The sequence below is a fragment of the Talpa europaea genome (assembly GCF_964194135.1).
Source record: "Talpa europaea genome assembly, chromosome: 4".
NCBI lineage: Eukaryota > Metazoa > Chordata > Mammalia > Eulipotyphla > Talpidae > Talpa > Talpa europaea.
Window position 1 is genome coordinate 142,850,057 of NC_140070.1, and position 23,962 is coordinate 142,874,018.

Genomic DNA, 23,962 nt, shown 5'->3' on the forward strand with positions numbered 1-23,962 from the left:
CACCTCTGGCCTGTACCCCAGTTCTTGTATACATAAATAAATAAATCTTTAAAAAAAATAAATGTTTAAAATTCTTAGTAACCCCAACACTGAGATCCAACCACTTCTGTTTTATCATTTGTAGTCTCTGTCTACAGTATGGACCCCATTCATATAATTTTGTTCTTTTATCAGTGTTTTCCCTGCTGTTCAAAGTTCAGTAAACATTTTTATTAGTTTCATGATATTCCATAAAATGTATTTAATCATTGTCATATTTTATTTATTCTTTTTTAAAGATTTAATTTATTTATTTATGGTTACAAGAACTGGGGTACAGGCCAGAGGTGCGGGGGGTGAGAGGATTCACTAGAGAGAGTGGGGATCAGAACAGGCGGATCTACTGAAACACACTGCTGAGGGGAGCAGCGGGGAGACAGAGGTCTGCTGTGCCATGTAAGTAGCTCTCTGGCTGGGGATCGAACACATGCTGCAGTGGATGTCGATAGTTGATAGCACTGAGACTTAAAATATGGAGGCCCATATTTTATTTATTCTTTATCATATTTTACTTAAGTGAAATAGTTTTATATCTATGTGTATTTAATTGTTATTGGCGTAATATTATTTTACATCCTCGTTAGTGTTTTGACAGTATAGGGTTCCAAATCCAAGGTGTGGTCCGCGTGCCCTGCCTCCACCAAAGCACCCACAGTCCACAACAGTCCACTGTGTTCTACCTCCCATTCCCGTTTTCATCCCTCTCCTTTCTCTCCCACTCTGAAAGCCTAAGATCCACGTTCAGTTTTCAAGGGTTGGTTTTTAAGTTTATCCTAGTCTGACCGTTTTTTCTACATTCCACATGTAGGTAACACCAAATGGTATGGGTTCCTCTTTTTATGGCTGAGTAGTATTCCATTATTCTTATATATCACATCCCAATGTGTATGTATATATACCACATTCCAATGTGTATATATATACCTCATCTGTTTTGTCACTTAGGTTGTTTCCATAGCTTGGCTATTGTAAATAGTGCTGCTATAATCACAGGAGTGCAGGTTTCCTCCGATTTAGTGCTTTTGTATCTTTTTGAGAGACAGCTGGGCATCAATACCATATTTTAGACATTACACCATTGTACACAGTGCTGTAATAAACACCTCTGTGATGAATTACATGCTCACTCACATTTTTTTTTATTTTTTATAAAAGATCTATTTATTCATGCATACAAGAACTGGGGTACAGGCCAGAGGTGTGGGGGGTGAGAGGATTTACCAGAGACAGAGTGAGGAACAGAACAGGCGGATTGACTGAAATACACTGCTGAGGGGAGCCGTGGGGATACAGGAGAGGTCTGCTGCGCCATGTGGGTCACCTCCCAGTCCGGGGATCGAACTCATGCTGCAGTGGCTGCGGACAGCTTCATAGGTTGCATCTTAACCCCTTACGCCACCAGGGAGGCCCCTCACTCACATTTTGAAAGCCATCTTTAATGGAGGCACAGAAGTAAGATCACTGGAAGAAGAGACCATTTGTGACACATGTAATACTTTCTCGGGAAGATACCCTGACTGCATTGCCACCTGCCCCCTGCAAGACAGTCCTGTTGAAGGCCCAGCATGGCTGGGGCTCCTGCCCAGAGTCTTTTCGAGTTGGCAGGTTCTCGTGGCAATGCTGCCTGTGACTGATCTTCGCCCCCTGGACACCTCCCTTCTACTCAGGGTCTTTTTAAACGATTTTATACACTTTTATACAGAAAAGTCACCTATTAATTTCCTCTCTTAGCCTGTAAGTTGCATTACTGGCAAAATCTGTTGCTCTTAAAGAATAAAATGTGGAAAACATTTTAATTCCTGAAGTTCTTTGATTTTGGGGGTACCCATTCATTTAAATTGCAGAAAGTAAACTCCAGTTCTGAAATGCAGGGCTCGAGGGGGCCCAGACTTTCTGCTTCAGGGTCCTGCCCAGGGACAACACCGATTAAACAGCGTCCCCCGCCGGGGCCGCGCAGGGCCTGCTCAGGACACAGTTCTGGCTCATCCAGGAGCTTTCTAAGCCCAACGGGGGGCGAACCAGGGGAAAATTCCACCTCGGGCATCTCGTGCTTTTCCAGGGCCCCCATGGATGAGAACGGGGTTCCCTTCTGGCTGTTCTGTCCGCGCTCCCGCCCGACGGGTGCAGCCGGGCCTCGGAGCACCCCGGGCGCCAGCACCCAAGACCAAGCGGGTCGGAGGCTCCTGTGGGCGCCCCCCCTGCTCCCCCCGCCCCCCTGCGGCCCCCCGCCCCCCGCATCGCCAAACCCAGCAGACACTAAAGGGCCGGACGGGAGGTTGTGCAGAAACCCGGGGCCCCAGGTGCTCGCGCAGAAACAAGACCCCGGAGGGAGGGGTGCTGGGACCGCAGAGCTTCGGGAAGAAGCCGGGGGTCCCTTCTGCCGCCGCCCCCGACGGGGTGGGGGCCTCCGCCCGCGCCCGCAGTCAGCACCCCGGGGCGAGCGCGGCCGCCGGCGCCGCCCCCCGGCTCCTGGACCCCGCCCCGGCGCCCCTCCCGGGCTTCCTCTGCCGCCCCCCACCCGGCCCCGCTTCCCGAGCCCCCCCGGCGATCCCGATCTCGCGGCCCGCGGCCCGTCCAGTTCCCCGAGCCCCCCCGGGGCGCCCCGCGCGCCCGCCCCCGCGCCCGGCGCCCCGAGTCCGCGCCCCGCCCCGCCCCCGGCTTTAAACCCGGCGCGCGGCGCGCGGGGCGCCCTCCCGGGCGGGCGGAGTCGGGGCGCACTGGCGGGGCGCGCTCCGCGGCACCATGAGACCCGAGGCGGCGGCCGGAGCCCGGGGGGCGCGGGGGCGCGCGTGTCCCCGCCCGCGGGACGGGCCCCGAAGGCCATCGCCGCCGCGCGCGCCCGACAGGTAGGTGTCCCCGCCCGGGGAGCGCGCGGGGAAGCGCACGGCGCGGGGGTGCTGGGGGCACAGCCCGTGGGGTGCCCCGGCCCCGCGAACCCCAGAACCCTCGCGGAGGCCCGGAGCCCGACGGCCACGCGGAGCAGGTTCCTTAGCCAGGGCCGGGACGCAAAGGTCCCCCCGGTTCTGAGGGGCTCTGAGAGGCGCAGGAGGTGCGGGGCAAGGGAATGGCCACATCTCCCGCACACGCGTCTGAAATTCACCCGAGTGGGAAAGCTGACTCTCCGGGACCCTCTGCTGACCTTGCAGGGGGAGCCCCCTGGCCTGCACCCCGATCGCAGTTGCTGGCCTTGTGCTTGGGTCTCAGCTGTGCTGTCCTTGGGCACCAGCCCTGCCCGAGGGCGTTGATCTTTAAGTAAATGGATTTAGCAGGGAAGTGTAGGAAGGGGCTGGGTGACCAGGCGGCCAAGGGGAGAAAGGGATTTGTTTGGTAGGGCCTGTCAGAGCATCCTGCCGGCTTGCAGATCCTCCGGTCACCGAGGTGGCTCGGTTGAAATTATGCAGTGAAAAGCAACCAGCTTTAGTGGGAAATCTAAATCGAGGAATCCAGCTAAGCTGGGAGAGAAATCCCTCGACTAATGTCTCTTGAAATTGTGTGGAATTTAGGACTTCTCAAAATCCAAAAGAAGGCAGAGAAATGGGCCAGACAAAGCCACACAAATGTCACTGGTTTATCCACAGCTGAGAGATGGAGCATTCTGGGGTGCCCAGTGGCGTTTTCAGGCTGACACTGGAAATGATAAGCCTGATGTCTTATGCTGTAACTTTAAAACACTAAAAAGTGCTGGGGTTCATCCTCTTGGTCCCTGCAGTTGCAGCCCCACACCTTGGAGACCTTGGATCCCGACCCCCCGAGATGCCCAACCGACCAGAACTGGAAGCCGGGTAAGGTTAAATGCAGACGTTATAGGTATCAAAACCAGCTCAGCCATAACGTGGCACTGTCTGCAAGAAAATGGCCTTGAGAGGCCTCTGCAGCCTGTCTCTGCCTCGGTGGGCCAGCCCTGCTTTCCTTCGGCTTTGGGGGTGGGATCCTGGGAAGCCAGCAGTTGCTCAGGCTTGAACCACAATAGACTGGGCTCCTGATTATTTCTCCCTTCTTGAAAGGCGAAGCCACCCTGGCTTGCCTCACAGGCATACTGAGAGCTTTCTCCTGGGTCGCCCCCCCACCTGACCCCACCCCAAGCAGACCAGCAGGTAAGGAAAGTATGCCAGGTTTCCTCAGGCCCCCTGACCTTGGAGAAAAGCGGGGTGTGCATGAGTGCTGGACTGGAGCCACAGTGCAAATAAAAGCAGAACCTGTCTGGGGGTGCGCATAAGGTGTGGCTAAAAGCCCCTACTAGTGGCGTCTGGCCCTTTCTGAAGCACTTTGGGCCTGTCTGCAAGTCCCCCAGGGGCCACTCATGTTGTCTGAGCAAATACACTCCAGCCAGGGCTTTGTGGGCGAAGATTAATGCGATCACTCTTCTTTTGTTTCCTGAACGGGTCACTCAATTGCTTTATATTTACTGAAGTTGCATAGAATTTGTCATTCCTTTGTTGTATTTTGGAATATGAATTAATGACTTTGACAACTCCGAAGAATTAATCCCACTGGGAAGCACCTGTATTTAAATTACACACTTAGTATATGCCTGAGTGTGCGGTTATTTGTATTTTAGAAATTCTGATGTGGAAAAGTGGCCCTTCACGATATAGTGATGTCAGTAAATGGTCTGAATAATGGGAGCGTAAATTCCATGACTACTAAATACTGAAGCAATATGAAATCTATGTCAAATTGACAAAGGAGATGTCAAATTATTCTTACATGCCACAGCTCAATAGTGGGAAGTAATTTCTCCTTTTGCATTCAAACTTAAGTCCTTAAACATGAGATTTAAAAGGTCCTTGGGAAGAGAAAGAATATAGAAGTTTATGATTACCCAATTTTCTTTTAGAGGAAATGTATGGAACCTGTAAGTTATTGCAAGAATGCCAATTCTGTAATATACTTGCTAGTCTAAGGCAGGTGGCTTTACTCCCTATTGTTTGAGATCATTTGTGAGAAAAATGAAGGTTACTTGCAGAAAAGTGTTGAACTGTAGCCACTTTCCAGCTGATAGTCAGCTGGGCACACTGGGTGAAACAGTTCTGTTCGTCGATTTGGGGGTGCAGGGTAAAGGGGGGGTGTTCCGTGGGGGCTGTGGCACTCGCTGCGCGGATTCCCCAGGGCCAGATCTTTGCAGGGTTGGGCGGAGCGGTGAGCGGCGGGGGACCGCAGCCTCGCGTCGGCGCGGGGATCCCGGGAACCCCCTCAAGTTGCGCGCTTCGGGGCGCGGAGAGGAAACGCTTCTTGCTGAACAGCGCCCTCTCCCGCCCAAGCAGGAGATTGCCTCGGTTCTGGAGCCTGGCTGTACATTTCTTTTTTTCTTTTTCTTTTTTTATATAAAGATTTCTTTATTTATACAAGAAATGGGGTACAGGTCAGAGGCACGGGAGAGTGAGAGAATTCACCAGAGACAGAGCAGGGAGCAGAACAGGCAGACGGACCGAGGACACTGCTGAGGGGAGCAGCAAGGAGACAGGAGAGGTCTGCTGCGCCATGTGGGTATCTCCCTGGCCGGGGATCGAACTCGTGCTGCAGAGGCTGTGGCTAGCTTCAGAGTGCTGTGTCTTAAACCCTTGTGCCACCAGGGAGGCCCCAAGTTCCTATTTCTGATCACAAAACATCACCAAACTGATAAAAAGACCCCAAGCACTTCTAATATTCAACTATTGCTTATCTCCATTCAGTTATTCATTCCTTTTCCAACCCACTTATTTTAGTTCAAGGTGAGAAGTGTTGGAGTCTCTTTCTGCAGCTCAGGGTGCAAGTGGGACCCATCTTGGCCAGGACGCCCTTCGGTCCCAGGGCAGGTCCCACCCACACTCATCCAGCTGGGCCCACTGAGACACACCAATGCACCTCACGTGCACATCTCTGGAGAGCACTCACACAGGCATGGGGAGGACGTGCAGACTCCACACTGACAGCAGCCCCAGCCAGGAACCTACTGTTATTTTCTCATCAATGAAATGACATTGTGCAATGTCCCTGAAGCCTTGACCCAACAGCGGGCACTGGAAGCATCCATAATGGGCACGGGCCTCCCCTTGACCTGTGCAACCTCATTCATCCAGCACTGGGCTCTTCACCTGTCCCTACCTCCATTTTCCTGCCCCTTGGAGCTGGCTGCTGCCTTCCACCAGGAACGGTCTGAATTGCTCCCCCATCCCAACCCTTTCCTATCTGCTTCCCACTTAGGATCCTTAGCATTTATCAGATGGCGCTTTGGGGCGTAGTCATTTGCATATATGTATGTCTCTGCCATTGGATTGAACATGCCTGCACTGAGGGGCATGACAGGCTCATGGCTCCATCTTTGACTCACTCGCAGCAGTAACAGAGAGGGGCTTATCAGATCCTGTTGAACTGTCCCTAGCACTGATGCAGATACAAACAAGGGCTGATGACTTCAATTTTATTCTTTAAAGCTTCAGGATGCCATCTTGAAAGGCTCCTTGACTGTGTCTGTGCGTCTGTCTTTACAGCATGAGCCTGGAGCTGACCAGCACACGTCCAGACCCAAGGGGGCCTTTGGCTTTCAGCATCCTGTAAGGTAAGCTCCAAATATGGAGTAGCAAATTTCCTTTTATTTTTTTAAGATTTATTTATTTATGCATACAATAATTGGGGTACAGGCCAGAGGTGCGGTGGGGGGGGGAGAGGGTTCACCAGAGGCAGAGTGGAGAACAGAACAGGCAGACTGACTGAAATACACTGCTGAGGGGAGCAGCGGGCAAGACAGGAGAGGTCTGCTGTGCCATGTGGGTAGCTCCCTGGCTGGGGATCGAACTCATGCTGCAGTGGCTTCCGATAGCATCATAGGTTGTGTCTTAACCGCTTGTGCCACCAGGGAGGCTCCAAATTTCCTTTTAAAATAAACATGAATACATTTTAGCATCTTAAGGTGTCCATGTTTTCAACAGAATGGGAAAAAGAATCAGTATATTCACCAATATTGTTTAGTTGTTATCCCAAAGAACATCAAGAATATTTTATTGGATTTCTGGAATCCATCCATCCATGCTTCCATCCATCAATCCATCCATTCATCATCCATTCAGTGTTTCAGTGACAAGTTGGAACTGACTTCTTTTCTCCTTACCCTGCTTTTCTCCTTACCATTTACACTTCTCTTTACATATAATGCCTGGCATTCATTTTAATTGCATATAAATTGTGTATGCGTATCTGCTCATTTATTTAATCATTAGGTACATTTCTACGCTTTCCTTCTGTCCCAGGATATAAGCTAATATATTGTCTAGTACCAAGTAGACATTCAAAGCATATGCACTAAGTAAATGATGCGCTGGGTGGCTGTTCCCCACCCCACCCCCACATCCACACCTCTGCCTCTCTCCCCAGGGCCGGAGGTGAGCAGGCCCCTCGCCGCTGCCTCTCCTGTTCTTGCATTTCACCCATTTGGGCAAGTGGCTCCTGCTCAGGATTTTTATCTGTTTTCAGTTCCCTGTCTCTACTTCTTGCATCTGCCTCTATCTCTCCTTCATGTAAATGAACCTCATCTCTGCCGGCCCTCTCATCGTAGTATCTTTACTCCAGTTATCCAGGTAAACCCAAAGGTACCTGGGGATAAAATTTAGAGCCACTCAGACTGGTCAAAGAGTGAACCTTTTAAAGGGGAGCTTTCCTTATGTTGGGGGTCTGTAGTTTCCCTAGGATCACTGGAAAACTTGCTCCCTGGTGGGGGGGGGCGGCCTAACTTGTTCTGGGAAGGCCTAGATGTCTGTGTTCCTAGAGGCTCCCCAGGAGGCCCTAATGTACAGTGGAGATTGAGGTCTGTCTGCCACCCTCTCATGTCCTGGGAGATCACCTGCACCCCTCCCCTCCAGCCTGCCTCACATAGATGCACCACTGCTACCCAGTTTTTGATGCATTGAAAATGCAGTGACTGCACCATGGAATTGCATTGCCAATGGAATACACAAGTTTCTTGTATCTTTTCATTATAGAAATTTTCCAACCTCCACCAAAGTAGAGAGCCTGACCTGAGAGCCCCCCACGTTCCCATCACCCAGCTTAGTAATTATCAATATGCTTTGGGTCTCATCCCATCCATCGTTATGTTTTGTTGCTGTCAGGACAGTTCAAAGCACATCCAGGCATCCTACGATGTGGCTCATGAATATTTAAACCTGATCGCCTAATTTTGCACATGGTGAGCAGGGACGTATGCGGATGCTTCTGCCTTAGATCGCCACGCGCATTCTCTCTGCTGTGGACAACATCAGCTTCAGCTCTCCTGACACTGTGGGCAGGACACCTCTTTGCTGTGGAGGCTGTTCTGGCATAGAAGGAGGCTTAGCAGCATCCCTCCCTCTGCCCTCCGCATGCCCACTGAGTTGGGACAACCAAAAGTGTCTCTAGCATTACTGGGCTTTTGGAAATCTTAACAAGTTCAGAATAATCATCCATGCTTTAGAGCAGGGCGCTTTCTCTGTCCTTTCTCCGCTGTTGAAGGAGGAGACAGTGGAAATCAGCTTCGCAAACAGGCTGTGATCAGATGATGAACCCTCTCGCCTCCGATGAAAACCGCAGGGAAAAAGGCGAGCCAGTGAGTGAAGTCCAAGGACAGGAATGAAAGATTACGGGGAGAGTAGGGAAGTGTTTTTAAATAAATTCCATGTAAAACTGAAACTTAAATTCTACAAACGTTGGAATGTGGAGGTTCCAAATGTTATATATTTAAGTCATTTTTTTCCTGTCGTTTTTCCAAGCATGACTTGACAAACGCCGCAGGGGTTATCATTTTCTATGGCCACAAAAAGAGCTTCTTTAGGGAGACATCCAGAAAATCAGCTGCTTCTCTAGATCTTCCTGTCAGAGCCAGGCTCCCTCCAGAGCCCAATGTGTGTCACACCCTTGCCCAAGTTTGGGGCCGCTGGGGTCTAACTAGAGCCTCAACCAAGATGAGTCAGACCCCCCATTTGGTCAGAGTGAGCCTCTTAATCTTGGTACTAGCCGTCTGAGTTGCCCTTTACTCCAGGAAGCACCTGTCTGGCGCTGTCCACGGTGACTTGCTCACTCCCGTTGCAGCCCATTTCCCCAGCCTTTCTTGGTCACTCCCTCTGCCCAGTCTCCCCTTCTGGTGGCTGAAGCAAAGGTGGGGTGCAGGGAAAGCCAAATCCAGAGGAAGGTGGGGAGGCAGCTGCCTCCAGGGAAAGGGATCCGTAGATGGGGCTGAGAGGACATCAAGTAGATTAACGATGTGTGTCTTTCTTAAACACTAGACTTTATTTACCCATTTCAAAGCGTCAAGAATACCTGCAGAGCTCGGGGGAGAAGGTCCTGGCGAGCTTCCCGGTGCAAGCGACCATCCACTTCTACAATGATGCGTCTGATTCTGATGATGAGGAGGAGCAGGAGGAAGGAACGCAGCAGCCCTCTGACCTTCAGGACCAACAGGCGGAAAGCCGCCTGGGAGGGAAGGGCCAAGACTGGCTGCTAACGCGGGACTGAGACCCACTGGACGTGGGGGCCTGGGCAGTGAGGATGCAGGCGCTTCCACCGTGCAGCTCCAGGGCTGGCTGGGTCTTGTCACGCCCGTGCACTTGGGCACACGCCCAAGCGCCAACGGCCATCTCCTCGGCTGTCCAGGGTTCAGGTTGTTTAGCTGCCTCTGGCCACTTTTGCAAGAAATCATCTCCTCCCTTTCCTTCCCCTGTGTGCCAGAGCACACCTTTCAGAGAATTCTAGAAACAAGAGCAGGCTGGCGTCCCACATGGGATTGTGATCAGTTAGAACTAACTTGCACAGGGTCACAGGCCTGAGGTCCCTTCTCTAGCTGCGTCTGCATTTGTAAAATACTGATTAGATAGTGTCCAAGGGTTGGTGTGGGTGCCTAGGGGTATCTGGAAAATTTGTATTTATGAGAAATGAATAAAACACTCAATAACTTCCATAAATGTTAACAGGAATAGAAAGATTGATTTTTAGGGGCTCGGTCTGCATAAAAATGTACACGATTATTGTGGGAGTTTCTGTGTCTGAATATTTTGCTCTTTAGTTGGGGACTCTTGAACTTGGTACTTGAATAGGATGACAGTGTTTTCAAACAAAGTATCTAATGTGAAGTTATTATGAGTTTTTTCTATTTTGATGATCAAATACTGTATTCCTGAAGGGTTTTTTTCTTAACTGTTTTTTACATGTGTTCCTGTACATAGTCTAGTGTGTCCATTTCTACTAGAAATAAATATTTTGAAAGAAAAATATTTTGATAATCATGTTTTTTTGTTAAAGACACTTTTTAGATGTAATTCATTCACGGAAATCTTCTAGTGGTGCTACCTCTGCTTTTTCTCTAGAATCTTAAACTTTTTTTTTTAAGATTTCATTTATTTTTGCATAGAAAAACTGGGGTGTAGGCCAGAAGTGCAGGGATGGGGCTGAGAGTGTTCGCCAGAGACAGAGTGGGGAGCAGAATGGGCGGATCTACTGAAATACATTGCTGAGGGGAGCAGCGGGCGAGACAAGGGAGGTCTACTACATCATATGTGGGTTAACTCCCTGGCCAGGGATTGAACTGAGGCCTTAGCGATGATAGTGCCGAGACTTAACCCCTAGGCCACCAGGAGGCCTCTAGAATCTTAAACTTTCTTCTTTTTTTTTTTAAGATTTATTTATTTATTTATACAAGAACCGGGGTACAGGCCAGATGTGAGGGAGGGTGAGAGGATTCACCAGAGACAGAGCGGGGAGCAGAACAGGCAGACTGACGAAATCCACTGCTGAGGGGAGCAGCGGGCAAGACAGTAGAGGTCTGCTGCATCATGTGGGACCCTCGTCGGCCGGCTGGGATCGAACTCGTGCTGCAGAGGCTGTGGCCAGCTTCACAGTGTGGCACTCAACTGCCTGTGCCACCAGGGGAAGCCTGAATCTTAAACTTTCTATCAAAGCAAACCAGGCCTTAGCCAGGTTTCCATAAAACATATCATTTTGAGTAAGTAATATATGATCCAGGCTGACTTGTCTGATATATCTTTCTTTTAATGACTCACAAAAGGTAGCTCCTAATGAATGTGGTTATTGAGACAGATTCTTACAAATACCACAAGCTGAAACATGTTAAAAACATTTGTACTTTCAGCCAGTTCTAGAGTAAACTGCCCCGCTGTAATTTGTTGTAATCGCCATTTCTTCAAATCTCCAGCCACATTTTTATTGAGTTTTCCAATAGCATTACCTTCAACTTCTTGCCTTATTGTTTCCTGTTTACCATTTTAATCAGCTTTAATGTGTAGGACTTTTTAAATGTCCTTTTTCCTACTGTGAATTTAATCACAACGGGATAACTCAGCCTATAAATCCACTTTGCTAGGCCCGCATGCCCAGCCATATGGTGAAGCAAAAAAGTATGTGTGACCCCATCACCTGGAGTTAGCCGACCCCTGTCCTGTCACATGAGACCCTGTGTACCGTCTATCACCCAGAGTAGGTGCCAAGTGAGGTTGCCAGTGTCAACCTGTATATTAAATAAACACATGTTCAACTCAATCATTGTTTTTAATTTTCAGGATGAAACATCCAGAAGTTCCAATATTCCCCATGCATATCTGCACCCTCCCCTGGCTACCCCCGCCACTGCCCAGACCCTTGGCCTTGGTCACAGCTCAGTTGTAACCTTTACCAATTTGATTTCTATCAAACTCAGTTCTGTTGGTGAAAAGTAAAATTCATTTTGAATAAGAGAATAAGCAAACCCTTGCTTTGCAAATTTCTGCTGTTGGCCAAGAGAGACAGTTCCCCAATAGATGAGCTGGCAGTGAATGAGGAAGTTAGGCTCAGTTCAGGCTGAGTAGGGTCAGGGTGCCCCAACTCAGCAAAAACTGAGTGTTCAGAAAACCCACACAATGCCAGGGCCATGGACCAGAGCTCGGTTCAGAAAAACAGGCCAAGTAAACTGGGCGAACCAGCTAGTCTCCACCAAGCAGCAAGAGACACAAACAGAGAGACACCTAGTGTTGATACCCACAACCCGCACTCCCCACACAGCGTCTTGCCCCACTCGGGACCCCTGTCTGCTCTGAGGGCTTTCCTGTCCTCCCTCTTATCTGTCAATAAATCTCTTACTTTTCCGCCTAACTCTGGTCTCAAAGTTGAATTCTTTCCTCACCCAACAAGGGCCAAAGGCCCTTTGGCATGGGCTCCTGGATTCCAAGCCCAATTTAGTGGGGCCACCTGACTCATCATCCCGCCCTGGAAAATTCTGCCGAGTGACTTACAGCCCATTTTTAGTATTAGCTTTAAGTGGGAGAACACAGTGTTTGTTATTAAGAAAGGCTGTAAAAATATAAACGTGCCACCAACAAGTGAATGTGTTCTCAGCACTTAGGCATAAACTCTGGTGGGTATCTTACTAAGGAATTGGAAACCTTATTTTTAGGTAGATTTTTTTTTAAGATTTATTTATTTATGCATACAAGAGCTGGGGTACAGGCCAGAGATCCGGGGGGTGAGAGGATTCACCAGAGACAGAGTGGGGAACAGAACAGGCAGACTGACTGAAATACACTGCTGAAGGGAGCAGTGGGCTAGACAGGAGAGGTCTGCCGCGCCATATGGGTTGCTCCCTGGCCATCCAGGGATTGAACTCGTGCTGCAGAGGCTGTGGACTGCTTCATAGGTTGCGTCCTAACCCCTTAAGCCACGGAGGCCCCAGACCATGGTTTTTATAAGCCTGCCTTGCATATGTCAGGTCTCCTCCAGCCAGAAAGTAATTGAAGAACTGGGGAGAGGGGTACATGGGCTAAATTCTAGAGGAAAAAAGCGAGGCTACCAAAAAGGCCATTCTTTCCTTTGAGATCTTCTTTTTTTTTTAGAGGCATGTTTTATTTATTTATTTATTTATTTGTTTGTTTTGTTTATACAAGCACTGGGCACAGTCAGAGGCGCGGGAGGGTGAGAGAATTCACCAGAGCCAGAGCGGGGAGCAGAGCAGGCAGAAGGACCGAAGTACACTGCTGAGGGGAGCAGCGGGCGGCAGGAGAGGTCTGCGCGCCATGTGGGACCCTCCTCCAGTGGCCGGGGAGCAGCCGGGGATCGAACCTGCACCGCAGAGGCCGCAGGCAGCTTTGCAACCCAACGCTCAACCGCTACGCCACCGGGGAGGCCCCTCCTTTGAGATCTTTACATTCTTAGAACTCAGAGAGACAGCTGTGCCCAGTGAGGGACCTTGGTCTATGAGATCTGAGTTCTCCTGAGTTGGGGCTTTATAGTGGGATTTAGGAGCTGACTTCGTCAAGGAATGGGATGTGAAAGAAGACCTGGATGACTCAATCCCTTAAAATCCTAGAGAAGGAAGTTTAAGAGCTTGTTTCTGTAGGTTCGAAGAAAGTTCCAGGAATGTACTAAGGTTGTCACCAAGCTCTAGGATTCATCTCACCCTTTACCACAGTCAGACCTGAGAATGGAACCTACCTGCCATATCAGCCAGCTTCCCAGCAGTGAGTCGGCCCCTGCCCTTTGACCTCGGTCTCTGGGTGACCTCCCCTGGGCATGTGTTACTGCTCTTGTCTGTGCTCACTACTGAACTCTGCTAAAAATTTCCCACTATTTTATTTTAGATTTTGATTGATCAACAACTCACAGAGGCTTTTTGTTTGAGCAGTTTACCACTTTTTTTGTGTGATAAGAAGACAATATATTACAGTAAGAGAAAGTTGCTCCATACAGAAACACCACATGGAGAATTTTCTATCTTGCTGCAGAATGTGAATCACAACTGTATGACTCATTTTTGTAGAATTGCTGGTGAAAAACTGGTGTGCTTTTTAATGAGTATCATGAAAATGATGGGCATTTATAAAAATAATTTAGACTGTTTTAGAGGTGGCTGGGCAAATCTAAGATACAGTACTATTTTGCTATTCCATCCACCATTACATAGTAATCTGCATAAAGCAGGTTTTAATTTATAGCTTTACAAATTTCAAAAAGATGCTCATCATCATTTTTTATGACAGAATGCGAATTTAAACCATCGGGAGATACTCTCAGGCACCTATTAGAATGGTTACAATCTTTATTTTATTTTATTTTTTTTTTAAGTTTATTTTTTGGGGGGGTAAGATTTATTTATTTATTTATACAATCACTGGGTACAGTTGGAAGCGTGGGAGGGTGAGAGAATTCACCAGAGCCAGAGCGGGGAGCAGAGCAGGCAGAAGGACCGAAGTACACTGCTGAAGGGAGCAGCGGGCGGCAGGAGAGGTCTGCGCGCCATGTGGGACCCTCCTCCGGTGGCCGGGGAGCAGCCGGGGATCGAACCGGCGCTGCAGAGGCTGCGGGCAGCTTCGCAACCCAGTGCTCAACTGCTGCGCCACCAGGGAGGCCCAGAATGGTTACAATCTTTAAAAGACAGTAAGGAACAAAACAGTAAACACAAATAAGAACAAGTGTGGACAGGGATGCGCAGAGAGCAGAACCTACCCAGAACCATTCATGGGTAGCAATGGAAAATGTTTAACAATTTGGAAAAGTTTGGCAGTTTCATTAAAAACTCAACAGAAATTTACCAGACAACCCAGAGATTTCATCCTTAGGAATCTACTATGAGGAAATGAAAACAGGGCCTCCCTGGTGGCCATGGGGTTAAGACTCAGCTTATGAAGCTATCCGCAGCCACTGCAGCACGAGTTAGATCATCAGCCAGGGAGCTACCCACATGGCGCAGCGGACCTCTGCTTGATATATATCCATGCATTAGCTCTGTCTGATTCAGTGATTTTCATCAATCACAGCACTGGGCACCAATCCCCACCACCCAGTTCTAGAACATTCCCAGCATCACAAAAGTGTCCTTGTACCTATTTCCTGTTCATCTCTGTTCCTACCTAGCAAATGTTGTGGTGCTTTCTGTCATTATCAATTTGTCTCTTCTTGATATTTCACAGAAATGGAGTTACACAGTATAACCTTCTGACTTAGTGTGAGGTTTTCAAGGCCCATGTCTTGGCATGTAATTCTACTCTGACTCTTTTCATTGCTGAATAATGTTCCATTGCATGGACAGACCACATTTACCAGTCCATTCATCAGCTGATGAACATTGAGATTGTGTCCCGTGTGGGTTATTATGAATAAAGCTGCAACGAGCACTTGTGTACATGTCTTTGTGTGCACAAATGTTTTCATTTTTTTTTAAATTCTTTTTTTTTATAAAGGCATGTTTTATTTATTTATTTATTTGTTTGTTTGTTTGTTTGTTTATACATGCACTGGGTACAGTCAGAAGCGCGGGAGGGTGAGAGAATTCACCAGAGCCAGAGCGGGGAGCAGAACAGGCAGAAGGACCGAAGTACACTGCTGAGGGGAGCAGCGGGCGGCAGGAGAGGTCTGCACGCCATGTGGGACCCTCCTCTGGTGGCCGGGGAGCAGCCGGGGATCGAACCGGCGCCGCAGAGGCCGCGGGCAGCTTCGCAACCCAGCGCTCAACCGCTGCGCCACCGGGGAGGCCCTGTTTTCATTTTTTAAAAAATGTATTTATTTATGCATACAAGAACTGGGGTACAGGCCAGAGGTGTGGGAGGGTGGTGGTGGGAGGATTCACCAGAGACAGAGTGGGGAGCAGAACAGGCAGATTCACTGAAATACACTGCTGAGGGGAGCAGCGGGAAGGGGAGCAGTGGGGAGACAGGAGAGGTCTGCTGTGCCATATGAGTAACTCCCTAGGGGGATTGATCTTGTGTTGCAGTGGCTGGTGATAGCTTGATAGTGCTGTGTCTTTAACCCCTGCGACACCAGGGAGGCCCCCAAAAGTAAATTTTTAAAAGTAGCTCAATGAAAAAAGTTCTAAAGAAATCTTCCCTTCTCGTCCCCCAACCCCCCTCATAATCTTAGTCTTTTACTCTCCTTGCCTATCAGGGCTCTGTCTTCTGCACACTGCAGGGACCTCTGAGTCATCCATCACGTAAAGATGAGGAAGCCCAGGTGTACTCTGGATGGCAACTCAGTTCCAAAGCAGGACATGAAGGGTAGACTGTTGGCTGAGACCTGGGTCATCATTGGCTAGATCTTTCTGTGAGAAGCTTAGATTACTTTAAACTCCAAGATGGGGCCTCCCTGTTGGTTCAAGGGGTTAAGCACAGCACTGTGAGGCAAACTGCAGCCTTTGCACCATGAGTTCGATTGCTGGCTGGCCAGGGAGCAATCCATATGGCTCAGTGGACCTCTCCTGACTCGCCCACGCTCCCCTCAGCAGTGGATTTCAGTCAGTCTGCCTGTTCTGTTCCTCGCTCTGTCTCTGGTGAATCCTCCCACGCCGCCCCCCCCCCACCCCGCACCTCTGGCCTGTACCCCAGTTCTTGTATGCAAAATAAATCTTTAAAAAAATCAAAATAAAAATAAACTGATGTAGTTAAGCAATGTAGTGGGACCCATATGGAAGGAAGTTACCTGTAGGACCAGGGGCTTCAATGAACAGCAATGTCATGGTCACCGCCGTCATCGCTGGGGTGTCTGCAGGGACAGCAAAGACTATGCTTGCAAATTCAGAAGTTTGACATTATTTTCTGCAATATGCGGGACCCTAGCAATAATTCCAGCTGCCATAAAGATCATTAAAAGGGATGTCTGGAAAAATTAGTTTTTATATATTCGAAGGGGCAGGTTTAGCATAAAGAGGGAAGGGAAGGGAAGGAAGCATGTCAAGGACAAGCAGGCAGAAAGAGCTGCCCCTGTAAGGGGCAGTTTTGTGAAAAGAGAGGCTTGTACAGTCCCAGGTGGGCAGCCCAGGGAGGAGCTGACTCCACTGCTTTGCAAAGGGAGAAGGTTGGCAAAGAGACGCGCCGGCCCAGTCACAGGCGGGCAGGAGAGCTGCTGCTGAAAAGCACTTTTTATCAACATAAAACAAATACAGAAAAATGAAGAAATCATAAGCACTTGATGTATTTTAAAAGACTACATACCTTTTAAAATACCAGCCAGGGTAAGGAAGAGAAAATGGCCACCCCCTAGCAGCCCCGTATCTGCTTCCCACCAGCTGCCATATTTACTCTCCCCGCAAGGAACCTCGACTCGGACTTCAAATTCTGTAGATTCACCTTGCCCAGCTTCACGATTTATATAAATGCAGTCATACAGTATGTGCTTGCTTGTGTCCGGTTTGTTTTATTCAACATTGTGTGTGCAAGCCACCCGTTGTGCTGCGGTGTTTTCTTATAGGAACAAGCACTGTTGATTTACCCGTTCCATGGCTGATGGACAGTTGGATTGCTTCCAGGTTTGGGGCAATTATGAGTAAAGCTGTTTAAAACGTTTGCTCTGTCTTTTGTGCACACATGTGGACATTTCTGGGGAGTAGCTAGTGAGGAGTGGTTGATGGCACATAGGATATGTGTGTGGTTAACCTTAGTATAAATTTTATTTTGCTGATATCTAGGAAGTCATTTGAAGTGATTTGAGTAAACACACCTAAAAGCAGAAATTTCCTAAATATAAACACATCTTCATTCTTCTTCAGAGTTGACCTGAGCAAACACTGTCATAGGCAGGACAATTGAGGATCCATCACGGAGTCACCGAGCATGAAGTCTCCCAAACATAACTCCTGGAGACGCCCCTTCAGTGGTTCCACCCAGGGAGAGGAACTTCCCACTAGGACATGGGGGAAGCTTGGCTTATACTTCTGCTTGGCTTTGATTCAAAAGTTCATTCAATTCCCCCCTAAGATCTGGAAATTGATTAATCAATTAATTAACTAATTAATTATTTTTTAAGTACAAGCCAATGACTAGTCCGTGATCCTCGACTGCTTTTGGTCCCTAGAGCTCTTTCTGGGGTTCTGTGGTGTGGGTTCTCCAGAGGACTGCAATTCTTACCTCAAACCAGTTCTTCTGGTTGTAAAAATAATACAACCTTTTGTTTCCGCATGACAAAATTTCAGTGTTATAAAAGCGACTCAAAGGAGTTTAGTAAAAGTGAAAAAAGAGTTGCGTAAAGGTGACGCAGTTCCTCTGGGCTTCTCCCACGTCATAGCTCCTCCCTGACGCCACCTTGATATTTGAATTCAAGTTAGGGAACCCTGACTCGGTTCTCCTGCCTCCAGGAGAATCTTAGAAATCCAGAGGGTTTGTCCCCACGGACTTCCCAGGGGTCCTGCACATCAGTTTCACTTCCTGGTCTTTGGAAGAGTCTCCACTGGGTTCCGAGAAAACATTCCTTGTAAAAGAGGCTCCTTCTGGCCTGCCTGTCCTTGGGACATTGGGGGGTGGGGGGCCTCACCAGGGTATCCTGACCTCAGGGGTTTCAAACCCTAATGGAGGGCATCGCTGGTAGCCTATGGGTTGTCTCAGCGCTACCACCATGAAGGCCTGAGTTCCATCCCCGATCCCCGGCCAGGGAGCAACCCACATGGCACAGCAGACCTCTCCTGTCTTACCCGCTGCTCCCCTCAGCAGTGTATTTCAGTCATTCTGCCTGTTCTGTTCCCCACTCTGTCTCTGGTGAATCCTTTCACCCCACTACGCTTGCCTGCACTCCAGTTCTTCTATGCAAAAATAAGTAAATACAATAAAAAAAAAACCCAAAAAACAAAAATAAAAAAACCCTAATGGAGCAGGCTGAAAGGAAGTCTCTGTTCTGTTTTCTTTCAACCTTCCTCTGTTTTACAATTTTTTTTTAAAGATTTTTTAAAAATTGCAGGGAAAGAAGGGATTGGTGTCAAAATCAGGGGGTTGCAATTGTTTGGGGGATATAAAAATAAAAAATGAAATAAAATAAATTAAAAAAATATTTTTAAAAAATTTATGCATACGAGAACTGGGGTATAAGCCAGAGGTGCAGGAGTGTGAGAGGATTCACCAGAGACAGAGTGGGGAGCAGAACAGGCGAATCTACTGAAATACACTGCTGAGGGGAGCAGCGGGGAAACAGGAGAGATCTGCTGCGCCCTGTGGGTCAGCTCCCTGGCTGGGGATCAAACTCAGCCACAGAGGCTGGGGATAGCTTGATAGCACTGAAACCTAACTTCTGCACCACCAGAAAGTTCCTCTGTTTTACAGTTTTTATTGGAGTCCATTGTTCCTAGCAGTGTATGCACTTCTGGTGCACTATGTTCTCACTGCCCCACCCAATGTCCAGCTTCCATCCCCCACCAGTCGACCCCTTGTAACTGTTCTGATCTCTTTTAATTTGGATCCCTTCTGTCATTGCTTGATCTTTTCCACATCTCTGAAGTTTTTTGTTGGGTATACAGACGCAACTTCTTGAAAAATATCCACTGTGTCTTTGTGTTTAGATGGTAAGTCATGATTCCATCTTTATTTCTTCTCTACGGTACCCTTGTGTCCTAAAGAGAGCAGCTGGGGCCTCACCGTTAGCATTAAGAGAAGTTATTATATGCTCTTAACTGTCTACTTTTTTCCTTTAAAAACGGCCACAAAAAAATTTTTTTTTTAAAGATTTATTTATTTATACAAGCACTGGGTCCAGTCAGAAGCGAGGGAGGATGAGAGAATTCACAGAGCCAGAGCGGGGAGCAGAGCAGGCAGACAGACAAAGAAATACACTGCTGAGGGGAGCAGCGGGCCGTGGTAAGAGAGGTCTGTCGCGTCATGTGGGACCCTCGCTCGCTGGCGGCCGGGGACCGAACCGGTGCTGCAGAGGCTGCGGGCAGCTTCGCAGCCAAGCCCTCAACCACTGCGCCACCAGGAGAGGCCCCAGTCACAAAATTTTTGACATTCTCATTTGCTATTAGCAGACCAGGACTTCTGTTCTCCAAGCTCAGACGGACTTCCTGAATTCGGTCACACTTTCATGTTTTGATAAACTGGGGTCATGTTCTAAAACGCTGCCCAGGGCAGTTTGCTGAAAAACTTGGTATTGGTAGAGTGGCAAATATTCACTGCAACAAGATCTGGGCCAGCGAATCACCTACTTTTTCAGGTTTATCACATGAAAAAATAAGTTTGATTCCCATATTTTGGGATAACAACATTTTTAAAGTATTCATTGTACGAGGTACAATATGATGAGTGGAAATTGACTTGGCTTTAGCAGACTAGCTCAGAAATGCAAGAGAAGTTTTCCCAGAGAGAAGTGCCTCGTCACCAGACACTTCTCAGGAACCAGGATTTCTGGGATGATCTAAAAGTGGATCACGTAACCAGTCTCCATCCACCCATCTATCCATCCATCCATTTTTCCAAGCTTTTACTGAGGTGGAATTTTATTGAGGGAGAATTCATATATGAAAGGTCCATGCAGCAGGCCACAATGCAAAAGCCTACCCGGAAGCCCACCTGGGGGGCAGGAATGTGGATACCTGCCTGGAGGACTCAGACAATGAGCCCCCCTCCCCCTAGAGTCTCTTCTCAGACAAAGAACCTCTACCTGCCCCACGAACTTTTCCCGCCCTAGGAGCCCAACTACCCACCTGACCTCTCCCCACCCTATAAAACCCTGCTTCCCCCTAACAACGTGGGCGGCTTCACTGACCCCCACCTTGGGTGCGTGAGGTCCGCCCGGGGTGCAATAAACTTTCCCTCCCTTTGAGAAATTTAGCCTGGCTCTCCTTTTCTTTACCGCGCCGAACCTTTCAATATACATTGCAATTTTCCCATTTAAAGTATACAATTCAGTTATTTTCAGCATATTTGTAGATATTTGCGGCCATGGCCACAGTCAATTTCAGAACACTTCATCATCTCAAAAAATGAGCCCTGTCCTTTTCAGCTGTCAACTCCCTGCTGGCCCACTCCAGCCCTAAGCAACCCCAAACATACCTTTGGTTTCTACAGATTTCTCTATTTCTAGACTTTCAGATGAATGCAGCCATATTATATGTGCATTTATGTGACGGACTTCTTTTCACTTAACATGTTTTCAAGGACCCCAAAGGTGGAACAAAAGTCTGTCTTTTCACCTCAAGGAGCACAAACATTTCTCCAAGTTAGGTTCTGTGCCCCTGTTCTCTCCCGCGGTGCCCCACTGTCCTGACCTCAGTGGGAGGTGAGCGGGTGGGTGGGGGAGGAGCTGGAATCAGAGAGGAATGTGAGCTTACAAGTCCCTGGTGTGGAGTGTGGGGGCCAAGGGTGCTGCCCCTTCCCACCTGGCACTTGGGGGCAGGCTCACAGGTGGGTGCAGCCAGGGTCCCGTGGTGTCCTGTTGTCTCAGGTGGTTCTGGAGCAGTGACAGGAGACATTCGTTCTTCCAGTGGAGCTGAGTGTGCAAGTCCTCACCTAACAAAACTGCAACTTTCAGAGAAATGACTGTAGGTTAATTGATAGAAACAGGAGTTCAGTTCTTACAGCATCTTTCTGATCATGAAAAACATCAGGTGCACACCTGGGTTGTGGGAGGAAACTCCAGAGCAACTCAGGCAGACATGGGGAGAAGGATCACTTTTTTCTCATCAGAGTTGTAAGAAGCCGCTGCTCGAGGACCCCCGCGGTTGCCCCCACTTGCAGGGTGGCAGGAGCAACAGCCCCATTCCCAGGGTGGGTATTCGGTGGGCAGTCTGGGGACATCCGGCATCCGGAACGGGGAGTGACTCCGGCTCTGACTCCAGCCAGAAGCCCCGCATTACCGGCCCAGCCAGCTGGACATTCAGGGCCCTCCAGGAAGGAAAGGGGTGACACTGCATCTAAGGAGGGTGGCTTAACCTGGAAGCGCCAGACCCAGGTACAGACACTGCCCCGCCCCCGCCCCAGCGACCCTCCCAGAGCGGACCCCAACTCTTTGCTTGCTACAGGGTCCCTTCCTCTCTGCTGCGGGGGATGCATCCCCCTTTTCTCTTCTTTCTAGGGCACCCCCACTCCACACTCACAACTGGTAGGAGGAGGAGTCTGTCCCCCTGACTCTCCATGACGTTCTGTCCTGAACCCAAATACTGTGGGATGCAGCACCGAAATGATGGGGCTTCGACTTTTCTCAACCTACGAAAATGGCCCTTCACTGCAGGTCAGCTATGTACAGACCTTTTAATTTGAAATATCTTACTGCTAATTGTCACAGGAAAGCAAGCACGAAGATGCGTAAGTGAAAAGACTGGGCACAAAACAGACTCCCTCGAGATTGTACAGGTCAGATTTCCTGGCTGGGCCAAACTCTCTTGAGGGCTCTGAGGGTATCGCCCAAGGTCACCACAAGGTCACCACAGATCTGATGTAAAAGTAGGACCAGAGAGCTAGTGGGGCCAGGCCCAGCCCCCAAGCTCCTGCCGGCTCACCTTCTTCTTCCTGCAGGGGCCCCGCCCCCTTCCCATGAGAAAGTTTCTTCTCTGGCCTTCCTTATGACCTTGCGGTCACCCCCTTTCATCCCCAGGCCCTGGGTCCAGCTCCACCCCCTCCCTTTTCTCTCCATCCTGTGTGTTTTGCCCACAACATTTCTCCTGGCCGGGCTGGTAAGTCCAGAACAGTTCGTTTCCTTATCCACCTTGGGGATTGATATCCTGGCTGCTCTCTCTTGAAGCCCTGGGTCCCCAACAACTGGGGCCAACCTTTGGAAGCCCACCTTTGGAATCCACCAGCTGCCTGGGGTCTCACTCCTGCCTCCTGCTCCCCTGCAGACTCTACATCAGGCCTGAGCCCCAGCTGCCCTCTCTCAGGAGCTCTGTGTCCAGGTTGCAGGCAGAGGGGCTGGTGCCCACCAGCCCAGTCCATCTAAACTGACTCTCCAGAGTTTCTGAGTCTCCCCTCAGGTAGCTCCTTGTCCCATCCAGGTCTCGTCAAGGCACCTTAGTGGATTATCCGTTCCAAGTCTGGGGGTAAGCTGACGTGCTGCTCTGGGATAAAACATGGGTCTGAATCAGCAAAGGCCACTGCCTGGAGCCTCTCCTGCCCTCTGTGGGCCTGGACGATGAGAGCTGCTGCCTGGTCATTTCTGGGTCCCTGCTGGGCCCACAGAACTCACAGACATCACCACCTGCACCTGGTCACTTGCCAACAGTGACGACCCAGCTAGCCTGCCCAGCAGCTCCCTCTTCTCCGAATACCTCCCTCTATTACTGTGGGTTGTTCATTCGGCCACTCAAGTCAATCAATACAAATGCATTGAACACCTACAATCCTCCAGATACTATGCCCAGGGACACGTGGGGTCCCCTAACCCCATGGAGCTTATTTGGAGTGGGGACAAACCATTGATTCTTCCAAGGGGAAGTGGGTCAGAGCAGGGCCGTTGCCCGTGCTGCCAGGGAGATGCCAGGTAGCAAAGAAGTTGAGAGAAGCGTTTAGAAACTTCTACAGAGATTTGCCAGAGTCATTTTATGTTTGTGGGGTCTAGTTAAAAAAACAAACACACAAGCTTGTATTGTTTTTTTTTTAAAAGATTTATTTATTTATGCATATAAGAACTGGGGTAGAGGCCACAGGTGTGGGGGATGAAAGGACTCAGCAAAGACAGAGTGGAGAGCAGAACAGGCAGACTGAATGAAATACACTGCTGAGGGGAGCAGTGGGCGAGGCAGGAGAGGTCTGCCCCACCATGTGTGTAGCTCCCTGGCCGGGGATCGAAGTCATGCTACAGTGGCCCAGGATAGCCTCATAGGTTGTATCCCATCCCCTTGCACCACCAGGGAGGCCCAGTTTTGCCTCCCCCCCCCCCATTTTGTGTCTCCAGTGGTCTTTTTCTAGCATACAGTCAAGCATTGTTCAGTGATGGGATACACTCTGAGAGATGCACCTTTGGGTGATTTTGTTACTGTGCAAACATCACAGAGTGTAGCTACACACTCCTCGAAAGGATAGCCTACAGCTCACAGGCTCCATGGCACAGACTATTGGGACCTGTTGTAGGTGGGGTCTGCTGTGGCTGGAAATGTTAAGCAAAGCATGGCTGTATTTTATGGAAGTACACATCGCAAATTTAGGAAAATTTATTATATATGCCAGAAACTTTGAGAAGCATTGCACTAAACTACACATTGCAATTTGTCCCATGAAAAACATAATGAAGTAGAACAGGGGAAGACCAGGTTTAA

General features: G+C 49.1%; 1 protein-coding gene across 1 annotated transcript; it reads left to right on the plus strand.

Moving 5' to 3' along the window:
* Positions 1-2,781: 2,781 nt before the first annotated feature.
* Positions 2,782-9,673, plus strand: RIPPLY3 (ripply transcriptional repressor 3; the record flags this gene model as incomplete). Its single annotated transcript, XM_084232295.1, has 4 exons — positions 2,782-2,885; positions 3,755-3,821; positions 6,510-6,577; positions 9,273-9,673. 4 exons carry the CDS (start codon positions 2,782-2,784, stop codon positions 9,499-9,501), a joined length of 468 nt encoding a protein of 155 aa, XP_084088421.1. The 3' UTR covers positions 9,502-9,673.
* Between the last annotated feature and the right edge of the window lie 14,289 nt (positions 9,674-23,962).